The 24,569-nt window shown below is 32.6% G+C and overlaps 1 protein-coding gene across 48 annotated transcripts; it reads right to left on the minus strand.

The window, feature by feature from the left end:
* Positions 1-274: 274 nt before the first annotated feature.
* On the minus strand, positions 275-23,968 carry LOC136766647 (platelet glycoprotein Ib alpha chain). 48 transcript variants are annotated; one of them, XM_066720260.1, is made up of 18 exons: positions 23,821-23,968; positions 20,963-21,016; positions 19,913-19,966; positions 18,860-18,913; positions 18,522-18,548; positions 17,808-17,834; positions 17,087-17,113; positions 16,465-16,491; positions 15,750-15,776; positions 15,056-15,082; positions 14,431-14,457; positions 13,333-13,359; positions 11,246-11,317; positions 6,316-6,387; positions 4,455-4,559; positions 4,004-4,028; positions 3,599-3,660; positions 275-1,317 (listed from the first exon to the last, which is right to left on the minus strand). In XM_066720260.1, exons 1-18 carry the CDS (start codon positions 23,876-23,878, stop codon positions 1,304-1,306), a joined length of 786 nt encoding a protein of 261 aa, XP_066576357.1. In that variant the 5' UTR covers positions 23,879-23,968; the 3' UTR covers positions 275-1,303. The 48 variants fall into 48 exon arrangements, with proteins under 48 accessions (XP_066576357.1, XP_066576356.1, XP_066576375.1 ...); XM_066720259.1 differs by having other exon boundaries at positions 3,599-3,663; positions 23,821-23,963; XM_066720278.1 differs by lacking the exon at positions 20,963-21,016 and having other exon boundaries at positions 3,599-3,663; positions 23,821-23,966.
* Positions 23,969-24,569: the final 601 nt, after the last annotated feature.

Here is a 24,569-nt window from a genome sequence, read left to right on the forward strand (position 1 = left end):
CTTATGTATATGTATAAGTATGCTGAAACAAACTTTCTTCAGGTTCTGCAAATACAAAATAAATGTCTTAACTGAGACATTTTATTATTAAATGTTGTTATAATAGGTTCACTAATGAAATACCAACCTGCAACTGACACCAAATCATTTTGTCCAAATTTATTATGTAATCCTAATACAATACCCAGTTTAAATCTCTTCTAACTCTTCATCAAGACAACACAATTAGAGATACCTTTAAGCTGCTGTAATACAGATTACTCTTAGCCCAACATGATTCAGAAAGATTTATTTACTTGCCAGTCAACTCCATTAAATATGAATGCATTCAACAATACAATACCAATAGCGTGGTCAAGCAAATTACAATTATAGAGAATGATTGAACCTGATATGGTAAAAAACTGCTTATTGAAAAGAACTAAAACATGAAAAGAACAAAAAAAAATGTATACACTTTTATACAGTTATCTTAAAACAATACAAAACTTCAGATGGGTGCTTCAGGGGGTATTTGAGCATCCAGTACAGAGCTCAGTGCACAACACTATACAGTATAAATATTTGATATGTTAGTATGAATTAGTTGCCTGACAACTGAAGAATATATAGGAATGCTTTCATGGGTACAGTGCCTCACAGAAGTATTTGATTACATTTATTTATTCAGCTCAAACCTGAAAAACTTTCTTAGTTAGACATCAGTCTAGTTGATTTGAAACATTTGTATTAAAAATTGAACATTGGCATATCCCAACTTCAAAACTTCACCAATAAATACCAAGATTTTCTTCAAAATATCTGCCAGTTACCTTAGACCAAATACATTATTTTAAGTGCTTATTAAGTGCTTCAGTCTCCAACAGAATAAGTCATAGTTCCAGAATGTGACCACTCCCACAGCATTGGTATGTGAAACATTATGGATCGTTTCAGATTTTATACCATGAAAGTTTAGTTAGGCATAATCAATGTGCATTGATGCCATGAATGCCTCTGCGACTGATTCGGAACACAAACATTTTGTATTTCAATGGGCCCTTAATCTAAATTACTTCTTTCAGAAAACATGTTTCTTGAAGTTAAAATATTAAACATTATAATGCTGTCCAATTATTTCTGAGATCCTGCAAAATAGTAGTACCAGTAGTAGTACCATTTACTAATTGTTAATACATTTAACTCTTCTTATATGTCCTTTTTTGTTGTAAAAGTAAGCTTCTGTGAGACACTGTATAAAAATCAAGAAACTACTGGCTTTAGTTTGACCCCTTATGTTAGAGAACATCTTCAGATCTTCATTTCATCTTACTGCCACTGTAATATAAGACAAAAGTTTTACAAGAATTACAAGAAGTATATGTATGTATATATGTGTGTGTTCAATATATACTGTAAATTCAAAATATTGTTAAAATACAAACACAGTGCTATATTAAAATGCCTTTAAAGATGGCTTAAATTGTCTTGTTTGCAAAGATAGTGTTATAATTATGACTGTAATAATAGTCATTTTCATGTACAATACATATATGTACAGATAATTGTCATATAAATATTTGAAACAACAAATATTTCTGGCCCTTGAAAATAAAAAAAAGAATATGAAAATATTATGACAAGATTCAAAATACATGCATGCATTTAAATATGCCTCTTATACTGACTTTACTGAAAGTGCTATCGTTAAGTGATATTTTTATACCTATGTTGGACTCAACTAGATTTCTCTGCATTGACAAGTCACTAAAAAAAACAAATAAATACATTAATTAAAATAAATAATAAAATGTAATTTTCTGGTGAGCCAGAAGAGGTCAATGTTGTTCTGTAACCTAAAGCCTGTTTGTCAAATCCAGTCCCCAAGGGCTGCAGGTTTTTGATCTCTTTAAATCGCCAGGTGCTAAAGACCTGGGAGAGTTGGTTATTTTGACCAATTAAGTACATCTTTTTTTAAACAATGGACTATAAACTCACAAAATCCCTGAAAACGTTGCAAACCCCAATCTCTGGAGATGGACACCAGTGAACCAAAAGGAGAATTCACTGAAAATACTATGATTTAATTTTTTGTAATAGTATACTCTGGAAAATATATGAGCAGAGGTTTCTGTTTTTATATTAACATATATATTGTTCTATATTATAATTGGTTAAAAATTTAATATAATTTAGTAAGGAAGCTTATGGGAGGGGGAATGGTTTCACAATGTTTCCTGCGTTCAAAAGGTAATATAGATCATATTTATATGTGTCTTATGATATTTAATAATATTTACACCAAAACAATGTAAATATTTCTTACTACAAGTAATTTATCTATACAAGTAACACTATTATATGTTATTAAGAAAGATGTCTGCTTTGAGAGCTACAGACACTATTTGTGCTCTAATGAAAGCTCTGTGTATTGTCTATGGTGTGTTGTTTAGATGCTATTTTGTGGGCTTTGATATTCCTTAGTACTAGGCACACAATAGAAGTTTCTAAAATAGCTGAAGTAGTTAAGAGGAAGTGTATCTTTCATCTCCTGTGGGTGTTTCTGGGGTGGGGAAAAATCACAGGAAACACCTTCCCCCTGCCCAGCCATTACATGGCAAGCACAATGAGATATAAAAAACTTGAAACTTCCTCTGAAAATGTGCAAGTGGATGCCTGAGAAATACATTAAGTAAAATCACTGCTGAGAAAAATAAAGATCTTGGAAAACACTAACAAGCATTGGCAAATCAAAATATGTTGCATTGGAGTCACATGAGTCTTTTGAATAAGAGTGAAAAATGCTGTGCAGTAAAACCAGCTATGGCAATGGTTGATTTAGAATGATATTTATTATGTTTAAATAACCATTTTTTTTAGTTAGTATATAACATATATTCCATCTACATAGAAAAATGAATGTAAATTATAAACTAGACTACTACCAGTTTAACATATAATTATGTATTAATTAGAGGAACAGATGGAACCATAATTAATTTCTGTTAATTAAACACATCTGCAGTCAGTTATTATTGAGGGTTGTGACTGTTAAACATCCAAGATGAATATTTATTTATATGTAAGTCGATTTTCAATTTCTGTAATGTTACCTACATAACCACAGGGTTTGGAACACATTTGAACCAACCAAATGTTTGAATGAATAGAAAATGCAGTGAAACTGTATGGTAAACAGTCCTTTACTGTAGTAAAGTGATGGATTACATTTTAACCAATGTGGCTGATTCTCAGGGGCAATTTTGTGAACATATATTTATGGGGAGTTCCAGGTGGAACACAGTAGTCAGAATGGGTTCCCTTCGACTCTACAGACAAGATGGTTAAAACTTTTGTTGTAGGCAAGATTGGTTATCCAAAAACACAGTAACTCGATTATGTAAGGCGGAGTTTAAATGTATGTGGTAGTGGCGATTTGGGATATGTGAGAGAAAGCCAGGCAAACATGTTTAGGCTTCACATAGGGATCATGAGCAAATATGGACCCAGTGGCAAAGCTCTAGAATAGTTGTTTTGTTCCAGTAGGAATATTAGTACTTAAGTGCACATTAATACGAAATCTACAAATGCAAATGAGCTGAGTTACTCTGTTACATACCATTTTCTTCACCTCCAGAGGATTTTACTCCAAGAAGCTGAACACCTTTGGCACCGGCACACCTGCTTTTGACACAATACACAACACTGTTCATATTTTGACACAACTTTGTATTAAAATCACAGCAACAACAATAACAATGCTTACAATTTAAGATTTTGTCATCCAAAATCTACACTTTAAATGAATATAAAATATTTATCCCAAAGATAATGAGCCTTTCATTTTTTAAGTTTCTTTTAAGTTAAAACATGTAAGGCTACCAGTTGCTTTTACTAGAAAATAAAAATGTTGGATTCAAATAAAATAAAATAAAAAACATATACATTTATCACTACAAATAATACAATCTCTCAGTTTATCATAATACACAAGATCCCATCTTCACATAGTGTTCATACTTACTTTTCTGCACAATTGTCTGATTCATCTGTTCAAAATAGAATCATAAGAACTATGTATTAATACGTTATTTTATGTTTTTAAATGTATAGGAAAAAGTCTGAAGTAAAAACTTAAAAAGACATAAGACATTGTATTTGTTATATTTTGTAAACTGTATGTTGATTATTTATAACAATTATATTACTAATCTTTATTTTTTTAAGATTTTAAACATTTTCATTATAGAGTTAATGTTACCCTTTTGTCAATGTGATATTAGAAGGTTTGTCAAGGTTTGAATGATAAAATATTAAATCGTTTCCAAAGTTGTTTTTCATCAATAAGAAAATTACTCTAATTAATAATTACATCTAATTACATCTACTGTGTACATTGTTTATTACAGTGTCTAAATACAAACAAGGCCAATGGTGTTTAGTCGTCCTCTCTCCAATGTCCATTTGATGTATACCTGTGTTATCCGAGTGGATCTTCAAACATTTGAACTTCATAACTATGATGACAATAACCACCAGCACAACCAAGACAGGCAGTATAACCCACAATGTCTTCGAATCTGAAAAGTCAAAACATTAAATTTACAAGATGGGCTAATTGTAAATGCACTTGAAGCTTCTTTAAAATTCCAACTGAACTATTTTTGTCTTGCATACAATCTGTCCAACAGTAGGCCACGTTGTTTTGGGTGGAGATTCAATTGATAGGTTTAATTTATGTGACTCAATACTTCCGTTGACAAATTGCAGTCATCCCACATTTCTGTAGCATTTTGAACCATAAATAATCAAATTGAAGTGTAAAAAATAGTTTCTGGTGGTTTTCATATGTTGTGTACACATCATCATATACATTAAAAACCTCTGAAGAGCTATTGTCTTAGAATATCTTATTGCTATACATATATATATATATATATATATATATATTTAAACAGGGAGTGCTGCAAGATTTTTACATTTTAACAAATGTTTATTTCTTCGTTAAGCTGTAATATGTTTCTTTTAAAAACTGGGCAGGATAAAAAATGACAATAATTACTGGATGGTCATTTCAATATATTTTTCATATTTGTTGTTAAAAAGGAGTACATTTTTTTATTAATTTCCACAATACTAATTTCTGCAGTGGATGGGTTTAAAATAGTTTGAGAAAATATGTCATGACTGCATTTTATCCCTAGCAACACTGGAATCTTGAGCACATCAAGACCTCATGAAAATATCTCACTTGGAAACTTAAACACATATCATGAAACTTGTAAAAGTCCTAAAGCATGGAAGTCCTGGTACTAGTGCCAGTTCAAATAATGTGCATTAAAGGCTAAAAACATATGGCAACTTTCCCAAATCATTTTTCTCCTCTCATTTATAAGTGTTTACAAATATTTTAACTGAGCTTTTTCATTCTATTTATTCTCATTACCTTCAGCTAAAAAATAAAACATACAGTTTAGCAGGAACAAATCTATTCCTGTAGCTTCCTGTTGGTTTCTTAAGATTTCAGCCTATAAGCCTCCACAGTCTATGCTTCCTGACCTCTCTACTTCACTTCCAGTAATTATGTTTCGATGACTTAAGACTGAGCTATCTGAACTCCACCCTTTCAAATTCATTTGACTAGTGTATTCCACTTGGACAGAAATGTATAAGTTTGCATATGTGTGCTAAAGATTAGATAACTATGAAGAAATAATCTCAATTTATCCTGCAAACACTATATATCGCTATAGTGTTTAAATATAGCTACAGATCTCATATTCTACAGTTGACAACTTGAGAGTTAGACGCAAACAAATGCATTCTCCCCTGAAATTTTTTCATAATGATCATTTAAACAGGGATGTTTACATTGCCATGGCTACTCTCTGAGATTAAAAAAAGAAGATTCTAAATGATAAATTATGATATGATAAAAAAAGAAAATCTACAGACCTCTGTAGGGAACAACAGCAATAAATCAGAATCTGTGTAAGGCTAAACCATTAGAAAAGGATTAAATCAAGGTGGGTTTAAACATTTAAAGGAAGCTAAATTCCCCCGGTTGTCTAGAGATCAATTGTAAAATGGAAAAACGTGTGAAAAACTTGAGCCAGTCACAAATCATGATTTGAGATTTTACAATTCCAGAACAAAAACCTATATGAAACCTACTTTCAAGTAGGGTTGCCTACTTTGAGCATTTATTTAAGCCTGCCATGTCAGCTTTTAACCCTGTAATAAGTGTTAGTCTGTGTCTGTTTCTTAATTAAATCACAAAGATCTGATGACAAACAAACAAACAAGTAAATAAATACATAAATGAATTAAACCTACTAGTTGTTGATTCAGGTTGCTCCTCTTTAGATGCATTGTTATATTCTTTATTGTTACGTTGGGCATCCTTGTCTTTAGAAAAACACAAGTAGATTATTGAATTTTTACACGTAATTAACATTATTCAGTTCTATACACTCACCTAAAGGATTATTAGGAACACCATACTAATACTGTGTTTGACCCCCTTTCGCCTTCAGAACTGCCTTAATTCTACGTGGCATTGATTCAACAAGGTGCTGAAAGCATTCTTTAGAAATGTTGGCCCATATTGATAGGATAGCATCTTGCAGTTGATGGAGATTTGTGGGATGCACATCCAGGGCACGAAGCTCCCGTTCCACCACATCCCAAAGATGCTCTATTGGGTTGAGATCTGGTGACTGTGGGGGCCAGTTTAGTACAGTGAACTCATTGTCATGTTCAAGAAACCAATTTGAAATGATTCGACCTTTGTGACATGGTGCATTATCCTGCTGGAAGTAGCCATCAGAGGATGGGTACATGGTGGTCATAAAGGGATGGACATGGTCAGAAACAATGCTCAGGTAGGCCGTGGCATTTAAACGATGCCCAATTGGCACTAAGGGGCCTAAAGTGTGCCAAGAAAACATCCCCCACACCATTACACCACCACCACCAGCCTGCACAGTGGTAACAAGGCATGATGGATCCATGTTCTCATTCTGTTTAAGCCAAATTCTGACTCTACCATCTGAATGTCTCAACAGAAACCGAGACTTATTTGACCAGGCAATATTTTTCCAGTCTTCAACTGTCCAATTTTGGTGAGCTTGTGCAAATTGTAGCCTCTTTTTCCTATTTGTAGTGGAGATGAGTGGTACCCGGTGGGGTCTTCTGCTGTTGTAGCCCATCCGCCTCAAGGTTGTACGTGTTGTGGCTTCACAAATGCTTTGCTGCATACCTCGGTTGTAACGAGTGGTTATTTCAGTCAAAGTTGCTCTTCTATCAGCTTGAATCAGTCGGCCCATTCTCCTCTGACCTCTAGCATCAACAAGGCATTTTCGCCCACAGAACTGCCGCATACTGGATGTTTTTCCCTTTTCACACCATTCTTTGTAAACCCTAGAAATGGTTGTGCGTGAAAATCCCAGTAACTGAGCAGATTGTGAAATACTCAGACTGGCCCGTCTGGCACCAACAACCATGCCACGCTCAAAATTGCTTAAATCACCTTTCTTTCCCATTCAGACATTCAGTTTGGAGTTCAGGAGATTGTCTTGACCAGGACCACATCCCTAAATGCATTGAAGCAACTGCCATGTGATTGGTTGGTTAGATAATTGCATTAATGAGAAATTGAACAGGTGTTCCTAATAATTCATTAGGTGAGTGTATGTTGTCGGTGGTTTTAAGTTTATTTGTAGTGAAAACCTCCCCTAAAAAACAACAATAAAAAGCAATAACACCACAGTTACTGATACTCAGCAGACATATTCCACAGCATATTAAACAGAAAGGAGTGTCAATATAATTTCAGATTAAATCTGAATAATCATCTTTCGATTTACAACAATGGGAAACAATAGTTGATTTTTTTCCTACCAAGTGGGTTAATTGATTTTCATTCATGCTTTTATGTATCTGAACTCAGAATAATGTTACCTTAATGTTTAATTTACACCTTCTAGAAACTTACAATCATTAATACAACACATGGCCAAAAGTATGTGGACACCCCTTCTAATTATTGAATTCAGCTATTTCAGCCACACCCATTGCTGACCGGTGTGTAAAATCAAGCACACAGCCATGCAATCTCCATGGGGCATACTGAAGAGCTCAGTGACTTTTAATGTGGCATTGTCATAGGATGTCACCTTTCCAACAAGTCAGTTAATCAAATGTCTGCCCTGCTAGAGCTCCCCCGGTCAACTGTAAGTGCTGTTATTGTGCCTAGCCATAAACAACAGCTCAGCCACGAAGTGGTAGGCCACACAAACTCACACAATGTGACAGCTGAGTGCTGAATTGCGAAGCTCATAAAATTCGCCTGTCGTTGGTTGCAACAATCACTAAAGAGTTCCAAACTTCCAGTGGAAGCAACGTCAGCACAAGAACTGTTCATTGGGAGCTTCATGAAATGTCTGAGCAGCCGCACACCATGATCACCATGCGCAATGCCAAGCGTCGTCTGGAATTCTGTAAAGCTTGCCGCCATTGGACTCTGGAGCAATGGAAATGCATTCTCTGGAGTGATGAATCACGCTTCACCATCTGGCAGTCTGACGGACAAATCTGGGTCAGGAGAACGCTGCTTGCCTGAATGCATAGTGCCAACTGTAAAGTTTGGTGGAGGAGGAGTAATGGTCTGGGGCTGTTTTTCATGCTTCTGCCCCTTAGTTCCACTGAAGGGAAATCATAATGGTACAGCATACAATGACATTCTACATAATTTTGGGCTTCCAACTTTGTGGCAAAAGTCTGGGGATGGCCCCTTTCTGTTTCAGCATGACAATGCCCCTGTGCACAAAGCGAGGTCCATACAGAAATGGTTTGTCAAGTTCGGTGTGGAAGAACTTGACTGGCCTGCACAGAGTCCTGACATCAACCCCATCAAACACCTTTGGGATGAATTGGAATGCCGACTGTGAGCCAGGCCTGATCGCCCAACATCAGTGCCTGACCTCACTAATGCTCTTGTGGCTGAATGGAAACAAATCCCTGCAGCAATGTTCCAACATCTAGTGGAAAGCCTTCCCAGAAGAGTGGAGGCTGTTATAGCAGCAAAGGGGGAACAACTCCATATTAATGCACATGATTTTGGAATGAGATATTTGACGTGCAGGTGTCCACATACTTTCGACCATGTAGTGTATTTCTGTTTATACAGGCTTAGTAACACCGAGGTGTTTACCTTTTTTTTCCTTTTATTTTGTACTTAAATAATTAATAATAATATTATTAAATACCAAAATAAAAGACAGTCAATCAGCATTTTTATAACATTTTTGTCACATTCCTTTCATTCTTAGTCTTAGCTTCCTTTGCCTTGTCTATCAAAAAATATTAAAACACTGGGTTATGGATGCAACCTTGGTTATCTGAAAGTGAAAACAGTTCCCAAAAAAGGGATTATGGGTATTACCTTTCATCTGGAAGCATTTGAAATTTTATAGCAAAGCTCGTTCCACCCCTTGTCACAGTCCAAGTTCACTGTACACAGGCTGCACTTCCTTTATTAGGCCCAACCTTATAGGACTGCAGAGCATCCTTGCAAAGTTGAAAACTGTTTTCTCTTTCACATAATCGTTCAATTCAAAAACAGTTCCCAAGAAAGGAATTATATGATACTGTGTACCCAAGATGTCGCTAGGGAGGCCTGATGGCAAAGATACTCTTAGGAGATACACACAATTGAACAGTGGAGCACCACATCCAAGGGGAAAGTGTGAACATCAAACAGACAGAGCAGGGAGGACCTCAACCTGCTCAGGGGGCATAACAGAACTGAGCACAGGCAACATAAGAAACAGAACAGCGCTAAGTACAGCCAGCAGAACATCAAGGTGCCAAAACTAAGCATATGAGACACAGGGGGGCACGCCTTTCAGTAACTGTGACACCAGGAAGTGGGAACCATGCAACATACCATCAATTCAGGAATGGCATGTAGATTTTGCTGTGAAGTGGTGAAGAAAAAGGGAGTACAGAGTCCTGGAAAAAACAGAATCTCTCCATGCAGAAGATCAGAGCCCTGTAGTCTGGAACTAAGGGGGCAGTCGCCAGCTTTCAGTCACAAGGACAGTGCGGTTTTAACATGGATGTAATAAAAAATGCTGTAATCACCTCAGTGCATCTCAGATGGATGCTCATAGAGGTAAGATTTCTCCTGTGCTGTGAAAAGCAAATACAGAAAGTGCAGCCTGTGTGCAGTGAACTTGGACTGTGACAGACGGCGAGCCAAGTGGTCACAGCACACAGGAGCCTTTCAGCAGCTTTGCTATGAGGTTTAAATCACTTCTGGTTGAAAGGGATTACCCATAATCCTTTTCTTAGGAACTGTTTTCGAATTAAAAGATAACTGCTCATTGCTTGACAAATTATACCCTCACAAGCATGCATATACAAATGGCTGACAAATTAAAGGAAAAACCTGAATAAATGAGTGGAGGAACATAATGAATGCAGATGCCTCCAAACAGGTGTACTGCATGATACAATTAAACAATTTACATCCTATCATGCTCTGTGGCATGTATAAAAATGCTGAGCAGGCCCAGTTGACCTTGATTTTGGATAAAGATGGCAAGAGGAAAGGATCTAAGTGACTTTGAAAGAGGAGTCATTATTGGGGCACAATAGGCACTGGACTACAGAGGTGTGGAAAAAAGTGATATAATCAGATGATTCATCCTTGACCATATTCACGACAAGTGGGCGAGTGCATGTATGGCGACACCAAGAGAATGGTACAGGCCTGACTGCTTGACCCCTACAGTGAGGGGGTCCGGAGGCTATGTTATGCTGTGGGGGGCATTTTCCTGGCATGGTTTGGGTCCACTTGTCCTCTTAGAGGGAAGGGTCACTGCAAATCATTACAAAATTATTCTGAGCGATGGTGAAACATTTCTATCCTGATGGGAGTGGTCTCTTCCAGGATGACAATGCCCCCATCCACAGGGCACGAGGGGTTACTGAATGGTTTGATGAGTATGAAAATGAATCATATGCTATGGCCTTCGCAGTCACCAGATCTCAACCCAATTGAACACCTATCTGAGATTCTGGTCCACTACCATGTGGAATGTACAAGTCTGTCACAATGCAACAAAACTAACTGTGGGTATTGTTCTGAAAAGTATAATAACTGTATTGGTTCAAAAATATCACATATTTTCTGCTATGGTTCAATAATGCGAAGACAATAGAATAACTTAGGTATTTCAAATAATATTTATGTACTTACCATGACTTGATTTATTCACAGTTGTATCAGAAGATGAGTTATTTAGAGTGGTTTGTTTTGTGGTTGATGATTCTGTTGGTAAACAACCATTTAATTTGTTAACAGTTTATTGTTTATCAGCTTCCTCCAATTACAATAAAATAAAGCATATTGGATTGGAAAATCTTATCTATTGAAGCATATTTCCAGTCCAAATCTGTCTCTCCTGAGATGGCAGTTAAAACCAAGATTACCACACAGCTGTTATCTCAGGCTCAGTTAAAAAAATCAGTCCACCATCAGATGTCTCAGTTAAAAACAGTGACTTTTGATTTCAGGGGCCCAAATACTGACTGGTCTGGAGATCCACAGCTGAATATGTTGGGCTTGGAAAACCAGGTGAGCCGATCTTTCTCTCATTTTGCAACAGTGCTTCTCTATGACCCACCTGGTATGGACAGTATGTGAGCCATGCCTTTCCTACATGTACATTCTTAAAATGAATTTGGACAGCCTTGTAAAATAGATAAAATAATAGATTAGAATTCCATACCTTCCTGGTTGTGTAGTGTTTAACATTTTATTTCCATTGGTTTTAGATTGTTTAGATAACTGGATAGACTGAGGGAAGCTCTGGGGATGTCTCTTTAATGTCAAAACAATTAAATTATTTTTTTAAATTTGAGCCCTGGGGTTTGAAGTAAGCTTTGACACTTTAAATTAAGGGGTTGAAGTCTCAACTTCTCAACTGCTGTGCTGATAATGAAATAATGTCTACCCATTTTCAGGATATTGACAACAGCTCTAGAGTTATGATATTGGTTGCCACCATGCATATGAATTATTATTAGCTCTGAAGAGACAATGCAATTCATTTTTTCAGAATCCAGCCGTTATTCATGACATTCGAAACAATGCTTTGGTCACACATCACATTCAGATCTGTACTTAAATTAAAACACATAAAAACATCCTGAGTTTCAATGAGATATCTCTAAATATTTGAAGATATCTTGCCATGCATTTAGAGATATCACTAAATGATCATTTGGCTTGCCATAGCAGTGCTACATTTGCAATTAGGTTTAAGTAAATCTCTTTTGTTCCAACTATTCCAGCTGTTCCAACTCTGCACAATGCCTTAGTCCTAGTAATTGTGATTACAAAACTGGGCCACCGATCAGATGTGTGGAACTGAGGTATAAATATTGATATGTTATTTTCCTTTGACTGTGTAACCCCAGAGCTTTATTTCTTTGCCAATTAAGTTTCACATTTCAAGAAAAGTGAGTGTGATTTCATTACCATCTCACAGGAAGAAATTATGCCCAGTCCGTTTCTTTGCAGATAGTCACACAAGATGGACCTAAATAGTTTGCACAATGCTATATTGTGAAAATGTCCAATTTCATATGCAGATATTTTTTTTTGAATACCCCTGACTCTTGGCAGGTGACAATCTTGTTTTCAATCCCTTTGCGATTTATTGCAAGTAAAATTTTGGAAAATTAACATATCAATCAATTATGTAGGTAGTACTTCCAGCTGAGCAGTGGTCCTAGTCTCACAGTGAGTAGAATCATAGATCTATGTTTGATGGGCTCTCAGATTTTCAGTATGAAAGCCATTTCTCGTGTTTCATGCAGAGACATGCACCTTCGCCCTGTTGCAGCTGGAGCTATTGTTGCTACATTTTACAGTGTGTCACACAGTGCCCCAGTAACAAGCAGACTGTTCCTAATGGTGCATCTTAACTGTCCAAGTCAGTGACATTTCAGGTTTGCTGGAATCCATAGCATAAGCAGCTTCTGATTTACTTAATATGTAACATTGTAACTTTCCAGTGACTCTCCACCCTCTCTTTTAAAACAACACTTGACAGATTCAATGTTTAAGTAGGGTTGTGATGGAGTAGGCCCAACTGAACTCAGTTAATGGTAAAACTGTTAGGAAGCTGCGATTATTGATACTACTACTACTACTACTACTACTACTACTACTACTAATAATAATAATAATAATTGAAATGAGAGCTACAACTATTAACTATTTAAATGGGAGCTACATTTTAATAGTTCAAATATAAATGCATAATATTTTATACTTACTTGGTTGGTTAGTTGGGATAGTCAAATCTGAGGTAATGAAAGGGGGGAGGGGAGAGAAATATATGATTAGTAAATGGGAGTGATATATTCTTGATTTCTTCACAGATGAAATACTGAGCCCTTCTCAAAGAGAAATGCTTGCCTCTTTAAATAGGATTGTAATGGAGTAGAATCAACTGAACTCAGGTGAGGATACAACTGTTAGCTGGGATTGTTATATAATAATAATAATAATAATAATAATAATAATAATAATAATAATAATAATAATAATTATTATTATTATTATTATTATTATTATTATTATTATTAATGAGAGCTTAAACTAAATTATAAAAGTTAAAATATAAATACATACATTTGTCACACAAAAAAGGTTAAAGTCTTCACTTACCTGTTTGCTTAACTACTATTGTTGTCTTAAAATTCAAGTAATCATTACAATATTTGATAGCTTATAAATGAAAATTGGGATACACTTTACAATAAGTCTCCCTAGTTACAGTGTATTTACAAAGTAGGTACTCTATCTACTCTATCTATCTATCTATCTACTCTATCTATGCCTATGGAGCATGTGTTGGGGGGACAATTTAAGGTTCTCTCAACATCGAGGGGGGATGTGTCCCCTCATTCCTCCACTAAACCTACGCCTATGATGCATGGTATAGCTCCAAAGACATCCTTATGAGACAAATGTGTACTTACATATACCATTAATCATTTTTACACATTAAGTACATTTTAACAAATGCATAATTACACTATTCTTATGAGTAACTAAGATGTAGTTACTGAGTACCTACTATGTAAATACACAGTAACTAGGGATACATTGTAAAGTATTACTGAACAGTGTATGTATGGTATGTGTTACAGGTGAGGTCCACATATAATGGAAGATAAGTGAATTAAGGTAGCTCAGTTTTCTTGATATAAATAATAACACATGTATGTATGTGTGTATATATGATAAAAAATGTAAATGAGAGCTTAAATTATTAACTATTTTAATGGGAAATACATTTTAATAATAAATATATAAGTGTATGAAATTGAAGATAAAATCACACAAAAAGGTTAAAGTGAGGCACTTACTTGTTGAGTTATCTGGGGAAGTCAAATCTGAGGTAATGAAAGGGGGAGGAGAGAGAATGATATGATTAGTAAATGGGAGTGATACATTGTTGTTTTAATGTTCAAGTAACCATTAAACTGTTTGATCGCTTATAATTGAAAATTGTATAATGGTATGTGTTATTGGTGAGGTTCAGATATACTGGAAGATAAGAAGATTAAGGTAGTTCAGTTTTTCAGTTTTCCTTCTGTAAATGTTTTTAAATCTATGTATGTATGTATAATTAAAAAATACATAATCATAAAATCATTAATAAATATGTTTTTTATGGAAACTTTTTCTTCTTTACCCTGTCTAAAATGTTAGGAGCTGGGATTGTTCATATAATAATAATAATAATAATAATAATAATAATAATAATAATAATAATAATAATAATAATAATGAGAGCTTAGAGTATTAACTATTTAAATGGGAACTACATTTTAATAATTCAAATATAAGTGCATGAAATATATATTCTTGTTTTAATGTTGATGGATTATGGTAGCTCTGTTCCAGATTTGATCAGGAAGTACCTGGAATGCATGTGCTCCAAAGTGATGTTGAAAAAATCACACAAAAAGGTTAAAGTGAGGCACTTACTTGTTGAGTTATCTGGGGAAGTCAAATCTGAGGTTATGAAAGGGGGAGGAGAGATAATGATATGATTAGTAAATGGAAGTGATACATTGTTGTTTTAATGTTCAAGTAACCATTAAACTGTTTGATCGCTTATAATTGAAAATTGTATAATGGTATGTGTTACTGGTGAGGTTCAGATATACTGGAAGATAAGTAGATTAAGATATTTCAGTTTTTCAGTTTTCCTACTGTAAATGTTTTAAAATCTATGTATGTATGTATGTATAATTAAAATAAATATAATCATAAAATCATTAATAAATATGTTTTTGATGGAAACATTTTCTTCTTTACCCCGTCTAAACTGTTAGGAGATGGGATTGTTCATATAATAATAATAATAATAAAAATAATAATAATAATAATAATAATGATAATAATAATAATAGTCGTAGTAAAAAAAATAATAAAATAAAATAAATAATAATAATAATAATAATAATAATAATAATAATGAGAGCTTAGAGTATTAACTATTTAAATGGGAACTACATTTTAATAATTCAAATATAAGTGCATGAAATATATATTCTTGTTTTAATGTTGATGGATTATGGTAGCTCTGTTCCAGATTTGATCAGGAAGTACCTGGAATGCATGTGCTCCAAAGTGATGTTGAAAAAATCACACAAAAAGGTTAAAGTGAGGCACTTACTTGTTGAGTTATCTGGGGAAGTCAAATCTGAGGTAATGAAAGGGGGAGGAGAGAGAATGATATGATTAGTAAATGGGAGTGATACATTGTTTTTTTAATGTTCAAGTAACCATTAAACTGTTTGATCGCTTATAATTGAAAATTGTATAATGGTATGTGTTACTGGTGAGGTTCAGATATACTGGAAGATAAGTAGATTAAGATATTTCAGTTTTTCAGTTTTCCTACTGTAAATGTTTTAAAATCTATGTATGTATGTATGTATAATTAAAATAAATATAATCATAAAATCATTAATAAATATGTTTTTGATGGAAACATTTTCTTCTTTACCCCGTCTAAACTGTTAGGAGATGGGATTGTTCATATAATAATAATAATAATAATAATAATAATAATAATAATAATAATAATAATAATAATGATAATAATAATAATAGTCGTAGTAAAAAAAATAATAAAATAAAATAAATAATAATAATAATAATAATAATAATAATAATAATAATAATAATGAGAGCTTAGAGTATTAACTATTTAAATGGGAACTACATTTTAATAATTCAAATATAAGTGCATGAAATATATATTCTTGTTTTAATGTTGATGGATTATGGTAGCTCTGTTCCAGATTTGATCAGGAAGTACCTGGAATGCATGTGCTCCAAAGTGATGTTGAAAAAATCACACAAAAAGGTTAAAGTGAGGCACTTACTTGTTGAGTTATCTGGGGAAGTCAAATCTGAGGTAATGAAAGGAGGAGGAGAGAGAACGATATGATTAGTAAATGGGAGTGATACATTGTTTTTTTAATGTTCAAGTAACCATTAAACTGTTTGATCGCTTATAATTGAAAATTGTATAATGGTATGTGTTACTGGTGAGGTTCAGATATACTGGAAGATAAGTAGATTAAGGTAGTTCAGTTTTTCAGTTTTCCTACTGTAAATGTTTTAAAATCTATGTATGTATGTATAATTAAAAAATACATAATCATAAAATCATTAATAAATATGTTTTTTATGGAAACTTTTTCTTCTTTACCCTGTCTAAACTGTTAGGAGCTGGGATTGTTCATATAATAATAATAATAATAATAATAATAATAATAATAATAATAATAATAATAATAATAATGAGAGCTTAGAGTATTAACTATTTAAATGGGAACTACATTTTAATAATTCAAATATAAGTGCATGAAATATATATTCTTGTTTTAATGTTGATGGATTATGGTAGCTCTGTTCCAGATTTGATCAGGAAGTACCTGGAATGCATGTGCTCCAAAGTGATGTTGAAAAAATCACACAAAAAGGTTAAAGTGAGGCACTTACTTGTTGAGTTATCTGGGGAAGTCAAATCTGAGGTTATGAAAGGGGGAGGAGAGATAATGATATGATTAGTAAATGGAAGTGATACATTGTTGTTTTAATGTTCAAGTAACCATTAAACTGTTTGATCGCTTATAATTGAAAATTGTATAATGGTATGTGTTACTGGTGAGGTTCAGATATACTGGAAGATAAGTAGATTAAGATATTTCAGTTTTTCAGTTTTCCTACTGTAAATGTTTTAAAATCTATGTATGTATGTATGTATAATTAAAATAAATATAATCATAAAATCATTAATAAATATGTTTTTGATGGAAACATTTTCTTCTTTACCCCGTCTAAACTGTTAGGAGATGGGATTGTTCATATAATAATAATAATAATAATAATAATAATAATAATAATAATAATAATGATAATAATAATAATAGTCGTAGTAAAAAAAATAATAAAATAAAATAAATAATAATAATAATAATAATAATAATAATAATAATAATAATAATAATAATAATAATAATGAGAGCTTAGAGTATTAACTATTTAAATGGGAACTACATTTTAATAATTCAAATATAAGTGCATGAAATATATATTCTTGTTTTAATGTTGATGGATTATGGTAGCTCTGTTCCAGATTTGATCAGGAAGTACCTGGAATGCATGTGCTCCAAAGTGATGTTGAAAAAATCACACAAAAAGGTTAAAGTGAGGCACTTACTTGTTGAGTTATCTGGGGAAGTCAAATCTGAGGTAATGAAAGGGGGAGGAGAGAGAATGATATGATTAGTAAATGGGAGTGATACATTGTTTTTTTAATGTTCAAGTAACCATTAAACTGTTTGATCGCTTATAATTGAAAATTGTATAATGGTATGTGTTACTGGTGAGGTTCAGATATACTGGAAGATAAGTAGATTAAGATATTTCAGTTTTTCAGTTTTCCTACTGTAAATGTTTTAAAATCTATGTATGTATGTATGTATAATTAAAATAAATATAATCATAAAATCATTAATAAATATGTTTTTGATGGAAACATTTTCTTCTTTACCCCGTCTAAACTGTTAGGAGATGGGATTGTTCATATAATAATAATAATAATAATAATAATAATAATAATAATAATAATAATAATAATGATAATAATAATAATAGTCGTAGTAAAAAAATAATAAAATAAAATAAATAATAATAATAATAATAATAATAATAATAATAATAATAATAATAATGAGAGCTTAGAGTATTAACTATTTAAATGGGAACTACATTTTAATAATTCAAATATAAGTGCATGAAATATATATTCTTGTTTTAATGTTGATGGATTATGGTAGCTCTGTTCCAGATTTGATCAGGAAGTACCTGGAATGCATGTGCTCCAAAGTGATGTTGAAAAAATCACACAAAAAGGTTAAAGTGAGGCACTTACTTGTTGAGTTATCTGGGGAAGTCAAATCTGAGGTTATGAAAGGGGGAGGAGAGATAATGATATGATTAGTAAATGGAAGTGATACATTGTTGTTTTAATGTTTAAGGAATAGTTCTAATATTCTCTAGCTTATCTTTAATATACTGGAAGATAAATGGATTACAGTAGCTCTGTTCCAGATCTGAGGATCCAAAGTACCGAGAATGCATGTGCTCCAAAGCGTTGGTGTTTGAAACGTGGTTGACACAGCAAAAACATTTTGGCAGATATGTTTATGATTAAATATAAATACATATATGGAAAATAAAACATACCAAAAGTTAAGGTGGTGTACTTACTTGTTGTGCTAACTGTGGTAGTCAATTTTGTGGTTACTGGGTCGGTTGGGGGATCTGGATGGACAAAGCTTTAATTAGTAAATGGAAGTGGTATGTTGTTGTTTAAGCTGTCATTACAATATTTTCTTATATTTTAAGTAAAACTTATCTTTGATAAATGTAATTGTATAATTTGTCCCTATAAGAAAGCAGTTAAAAACTCATTTGTGTCATTCCCATGTTTGGCTATTTTAAATTAAATAACAAAATATACATTTTAAAAAGAATACTGCAATTTGTCCAAATCTCTCTTTTTTAATGGCAACAGACACAAAATTAAACAGATTTTGTTAGTGTGCATTTTTCAACAATTATTCATATTCTGATAAAAATATCAACCTGAGTCTGTATTTTGTTACATTATGTAAAATGTTTTAATCATGGAATTATTCAGGTGGGGCTACAATGAGTATAAAATTAGTAAAAGTTTCACTAATGCTGTATCTCAATTATTCAAATAATTGAAAAAAATACTAATAGTTGAATTATGCTGCAGTAATGGTGAGGTTCACATATACTGAAAAACAAGTTGAATAAGGTAGCTAATTTGTTGCTATAGACAGTTATATATGTAGGCTATGTATGTATGCATCATAAAATCATGAATAAATGTATGGAAATTTCTTTCAACCATCTGAAAAGAACGTGCTAAAGAATAAATGATATAAAGTCAACAAGTTATTAAAAACACTTCACTGATTAAATACTGAGCCCTTCATAAGGAGAAATGCTTGTATTTGTGTTTAAGTAGGATTGTGATAGAGTTCACCCAGCTGAACTCAGCTAATGGTAAAACTGATAGTAGCTGAAAATGTTGATATTATAATATTCATTGAAATGAAAATAAATGTGTTAACGCATTAACACCGACAGCCCTAAATCATAATAATAATAATGAAAATGAAAGCTTTGACTATTAACTCTTTAAATAGGAACTACATTTTTCTAGATAAAATATAAATACATATAGTGGGAAAAAAAAATCACACACAAAAGTTAAGGTGGTGTGCTTACTTGTTGTGCTAACTGTGGTAGTCAATTTTGTGGTAACTGGGTCGGTTGGGGGATCTGGATGGACAAAGCTTTAATTAGTAAATGGAAGTGGTATGTTGTTGTTTAAGCTGTCATTACAATATTTTCTTATATTTTAAGTAAAACTTATCTTTGATAAATGTAATTGTATAATTTGTCCCTATAAGAAAGCAGTTAAAAACTCATTTGTGTCATTCCCATGTTTGGCTATTTTAAATTAAATAACAAAATATACATTTTAAAAAGAATACTGGAATTTGTCCAAATCTCTCTTTTTTAATGGCAACAGACACAAAATTAAACAGATTTTGTTAGTGTGCATTTTTCAACAATTATTCATATTCTGATAAAAATATCAACCTGAGTCTGTATTTTGTTACATTATGTAAAATGTTTTAATCATGGAATTATTCAGGTGGGGCTACAATGAGTATAAAATTAGTAAAAGTTTCACTAATGCTGTATCTCAATTATTCAAATAATTGAAAAAATACTAATAGTTGAATTATGCTGCAGTAATGGTGAGGTTCACATATACTGAAAAACAAGTTGATTAAGGTAGCTAATTTGTTGCTATAGACAGTTATATATGTAGGCTATGTATGTATGCATCATAAAATCATGAATAAATGTATGGAAATTTCTTTCAACCATCTGAAAAGAACGTGCTAAAGAATAAATGATATAAAGTCAACAAGTTATTAAAAACACTTCACTGATTAAATACTGAGCCCTTCATAAGGAGAAATGCTTGTATTTGTGTTTAAGTAGGATTGTGATAGAGTTCACCCAGCTGAACTCAGCTAATGGTAAAACTGATAGTAGCTGAAAATGTTGATATTATAATATTCATTGAAATGAAAATAAATGTGTTAACGCATTAACACCGACAGCCCTAATCATAATAATAATAATGAAAATGAAAGCTTTGACTATTAACTCTTTAAATAGGAACTACATTTTTCTAGATAAAATATAAATACATATAGTGGAAAAAAAAATCACACACAAAAGTTAAGGTGGTGTGCTTACCTGTTGTGCTAACTGTGGTAGTCAATTTTGTGGTAACTGGGTCGGTTGGGGGATCTGGATGGACAAAGCTTTAATTAGTAAATGGAAGTGGTATGTTGTTGTTTAAGCTGTCATTACAATATTTTCTTATATTTTAAGTAAAACTTATCTTTGATAAATGTAATTGTATAATTTGTCCCTATAAGAAAGCAGTTAAAAACTCATTTGTGTCATTCCCATGTTTGGCTATTTTAAATTAAATAACAAAATATACATTTTAAAAAGAATACTGCAATTTGTCCAAATCTCTCTTTTTTAATGGCAACAGACACAAAATTAAACAGATTTTGTTAGTGTGCATTTTTCAACAATTATTCATATTCTGATAAAAATATCAACCTGAGTCTGTATTTTGTTACATTATGTAAAATGTTTTAATCATGGAATTATTCAGGTGGGGCTACAATGAGTATAAAATTAGTAAAAGTTTCACTAATGCTGTATCTCAATTATTCAAATAATTGAAAAAATACTAATAGTTGAATTATGCTGCAGTAATGGTGAGGTTCACATATACTGAAAAACAAGTTGAATAAGGTAGCTAATTTGTTGCTATAGACAGTTATATATGTAGGCTATGTATGTATGCATCATAAAATCATGAATAAATGTATGGAAATTTCTTTCAACCATCTGAAAAGAACGTGCTAAAGAATAAATGATATAAAGTCAACAAGTTATTAAAAACACTTCACTGATTAAATACTGAGCCCTTCATAAGGAGAAATGCTTGTATTTGTGTTTAAGTAGGATTGTGATAGAGTTCACCCAGCTGAACTCAGCTAATGGTAAAACTGATAGTAGCTGAAAATGTTGATATTATAATATTCATTGAAATTAAAATAAATGTGTTAACGCATTAACACCGACAGCCCTAAATCATAATAATAATAATGAAAATGAAAGCTTTGACTATTAACTCTTTAAATAGGAACTACATTTTTCTAGATAAAATATAAATACATATAGTGGAAAAAAAAATCACACACAAAAGTTAAGGTGGTGTGCTTACTTATGTTCCCTTCGGAGGTATCTGGTATTATCTTTAATGTATTTGTATAATTTGTCCTTATAAGAAAGCAGAAAAAATACTCCTTTGTGTAATTTTAATGGTTGGAAACAACATGTATATGAGGGGCATGAATGTACTGCTTTTGGTTTGTTATACTCGTTAGGATCACATGATATTGTGCAGTACTGCATTAAGGGATCGTTTGTTTTGTTTTGTTTTCCTACTATTGCAAATATTTATTTATTTATTCGAATGAAACAAAATAGAAATAAAAAATACTATATGTTCAGGTATTCAACTTTTTATGGAAACTTATTTTATTTAATTTTATTTAATTTTATCTTATTTTATTTGTGGTCCTCCTATGCTAGCAACATGCGACCCTGGGTGCCCAACAAGAATTAATTTAATGCAGTTGCAGTATAAACTGTGAAACACCTAACATTACTCAATGAACATAAGAGAAAACGTTTTTGGAAACCTCATCCTATTCCATCTAGTAACAGCAAATACAAGGCTTTAAAAAAACAAACACATAAGTGCCTTTGTGTTACTATAAACATCCTCTGAAACAAATCTGTCATCTGCCAAACTACCTGCCAATAGCAAACAGATGATAAGATATGACAGCTTCAGTATCTATTTATAATTTCTCAATATCATCCTGTGACTCCTTGTTAACTACAGTATCGTATGAACACATGTGTATACATATAAACATCAGACTTTCTAATCTACTAAATAAATGCTACAAAGTTATCTGATTGGAAACTGCTGCTTTGTATGTTTGTTGCTGTCCTCCCTCACAGCCTTTGGGAATGTTAGCTCCACTCTCGGATTTCAAACTGAAGTTTTTTTTGAATCTCCAGATAATAATACACAATTGTTCACTACCTGCAGGGATGGACATTCAATGTCACAACCTCTAGCACATACATGTCCTACTATCAAAGAAACTGCTTTTGCTCATTGGCATGTGAGGGCCTGGGTGTGGCTACCTGAATTGCTACGTTCTTTACATGCCTTCTATGTAGCAAAGTGGGAAAGATAATTTCCTTCATTTCTAATGGGAGGAGAGCTGATACATTAAATGTTTTTAAACATTAGAGACAATCACTTGAACATTCAAATATATTTAGCATGGTTTAATGTTATTTGAACATTTTATTAAGTATTGTACACTATATATGTAAATTTACTTTTAATACAGTCTACTTTGCACTGTTTCATTTATAAAGCACCTGCAACCATACTGCCATCCTTACACAATACTACAATTAATTGTTTCAAAGCTAGAACTAATATCTTTCCACTAATACACATAGGTGATTCCACATAAAGTATTGAATAACACTATGATAGCAACTGGTAAATAACTGCAGTTTTGGTGGAGGACATATTATTAATTACAGATTACATAAGTTCACCAACACATTAAATTATTATTTTTTATATATTTTTTTGCAAATAACAGATTTGCTTAGAAAGTATTTGATTTGAATGCATTTTTTGTGACCATAATGTCCACAAGCTGAAATTCCTTAAATTGTTTGACATTGCATTTGAATTCAATTAAATTGAATTTGTTGAAATGACTCAACAGAAAAAAACACATTAAAATAAATACTAAAAGTGTATATGTGACTTTTATTCTGTGTGTCTCTACACTCCTGAGTTAAACAGGTTTCCCAATGCATCACTATTACACTCCCTTGTTGCTGTGGCTTCTCTGTTATGCTGTTATTTGAACAGTTAAATATATTATGTTTATAAGAACATTACATTAAAAGAGAAATCAAACATTTACCTTGAGCAAAACACATGGGAAATATGAGGAGAAGAAAGACAGTTCCAAAAGACTTCATGTTTCCAGATGTTTTTTCCCTGAAGAGCCCAGCGAATTGAGTCCTGCTTTTTCAGAAAAGCACAGTGTAATTAGCAAGTGGAAAAGGTGTTCACTGGCAAGCCCACATTGCTTATTTTGGGACTTCCTTACAAAAAGAACTAGAGGAAATACTCCCGCTCCCACTGGGAGGTCAGTTGGTGGGAGAATTCTTCAAACAATTTGAAATGTTCTGTTAGTTTTCAATCTCCAGATTGATCAGACTTTTTATTTTTTCCTGCTGTGTGTTGCTTAAAGTGTGAGCCAGCATATTCACAATACTTCATATTGTAGGAAACAAAGCTCAACTGTTTTTGCCATCACTGTTATCACACTGTTTTACTTTTTTTTATTTTAATTTTTTTGGTTCACGATCTGATATGCAGACTTTCCTTGGTTTAAAAAAATTATAAAGTGAGCACGTATTTAAAATAAATACAAGCAGTGCTTTGTGATTTTATATAGTCAATGTAATTTTAAGTGCAAGCAGCAGCATTCTGGACAACAACATCTTAATATGTTAAGCTGTTTAAATAAGAACACTATCATTGCACATTTTCAAATATATACATTTAAGTCAATAGTACTAATATTCCACATGTTATTTTGCATGGTTGTTTGTTGTTTCTTTAAGGTTGCTGTTTTGCTGTCTGTAACCCACAAGTGGCATTTAA

The sequence above is a fragment of the Amia ocellicauda genome, chromosome 13 (assembly GCF_036373705.1).
Source record: "Amia ocellicauda isolate fAmiCal2 chromosome 13, fAmiCal2.hap1, whole genome shotgun sequence".
In the NCBI taxonomy this organism is placed as follows: Eukaryota; Metazoa; Chordata; class Actinopteri; order Amiiformes; family Amiidae; genus Amia; species Amia ocellicauda.

What these genes read in the sequence shown, in the direction of transcription:
- LOC136766647 (XM_066720259.1), bottom strand. Translation starts at nt 23,878, where the DNA reads ATGAAGTCTTTTGGAACTGTCTTTCTTCTCCTCATATTTCCCATGTGT. An exon ending in TTCCCCAGATAACTCAACAA is followed by an intron (nt 15,083 to 15,749) that starts GTAAGTGCCTCA and finishes TCATAACCTCAG; the next exon opens with ATTTGACTTCCCCAGATAAC. An exon ending in GATCCACTCGGATAACACAG is followed by an intron (nt 4,029 to 4,454) that starts GTATACATCAAA and finishes TATTTTGAACAG; the next exon opens with ATGAATCAGACAATTGTGCA.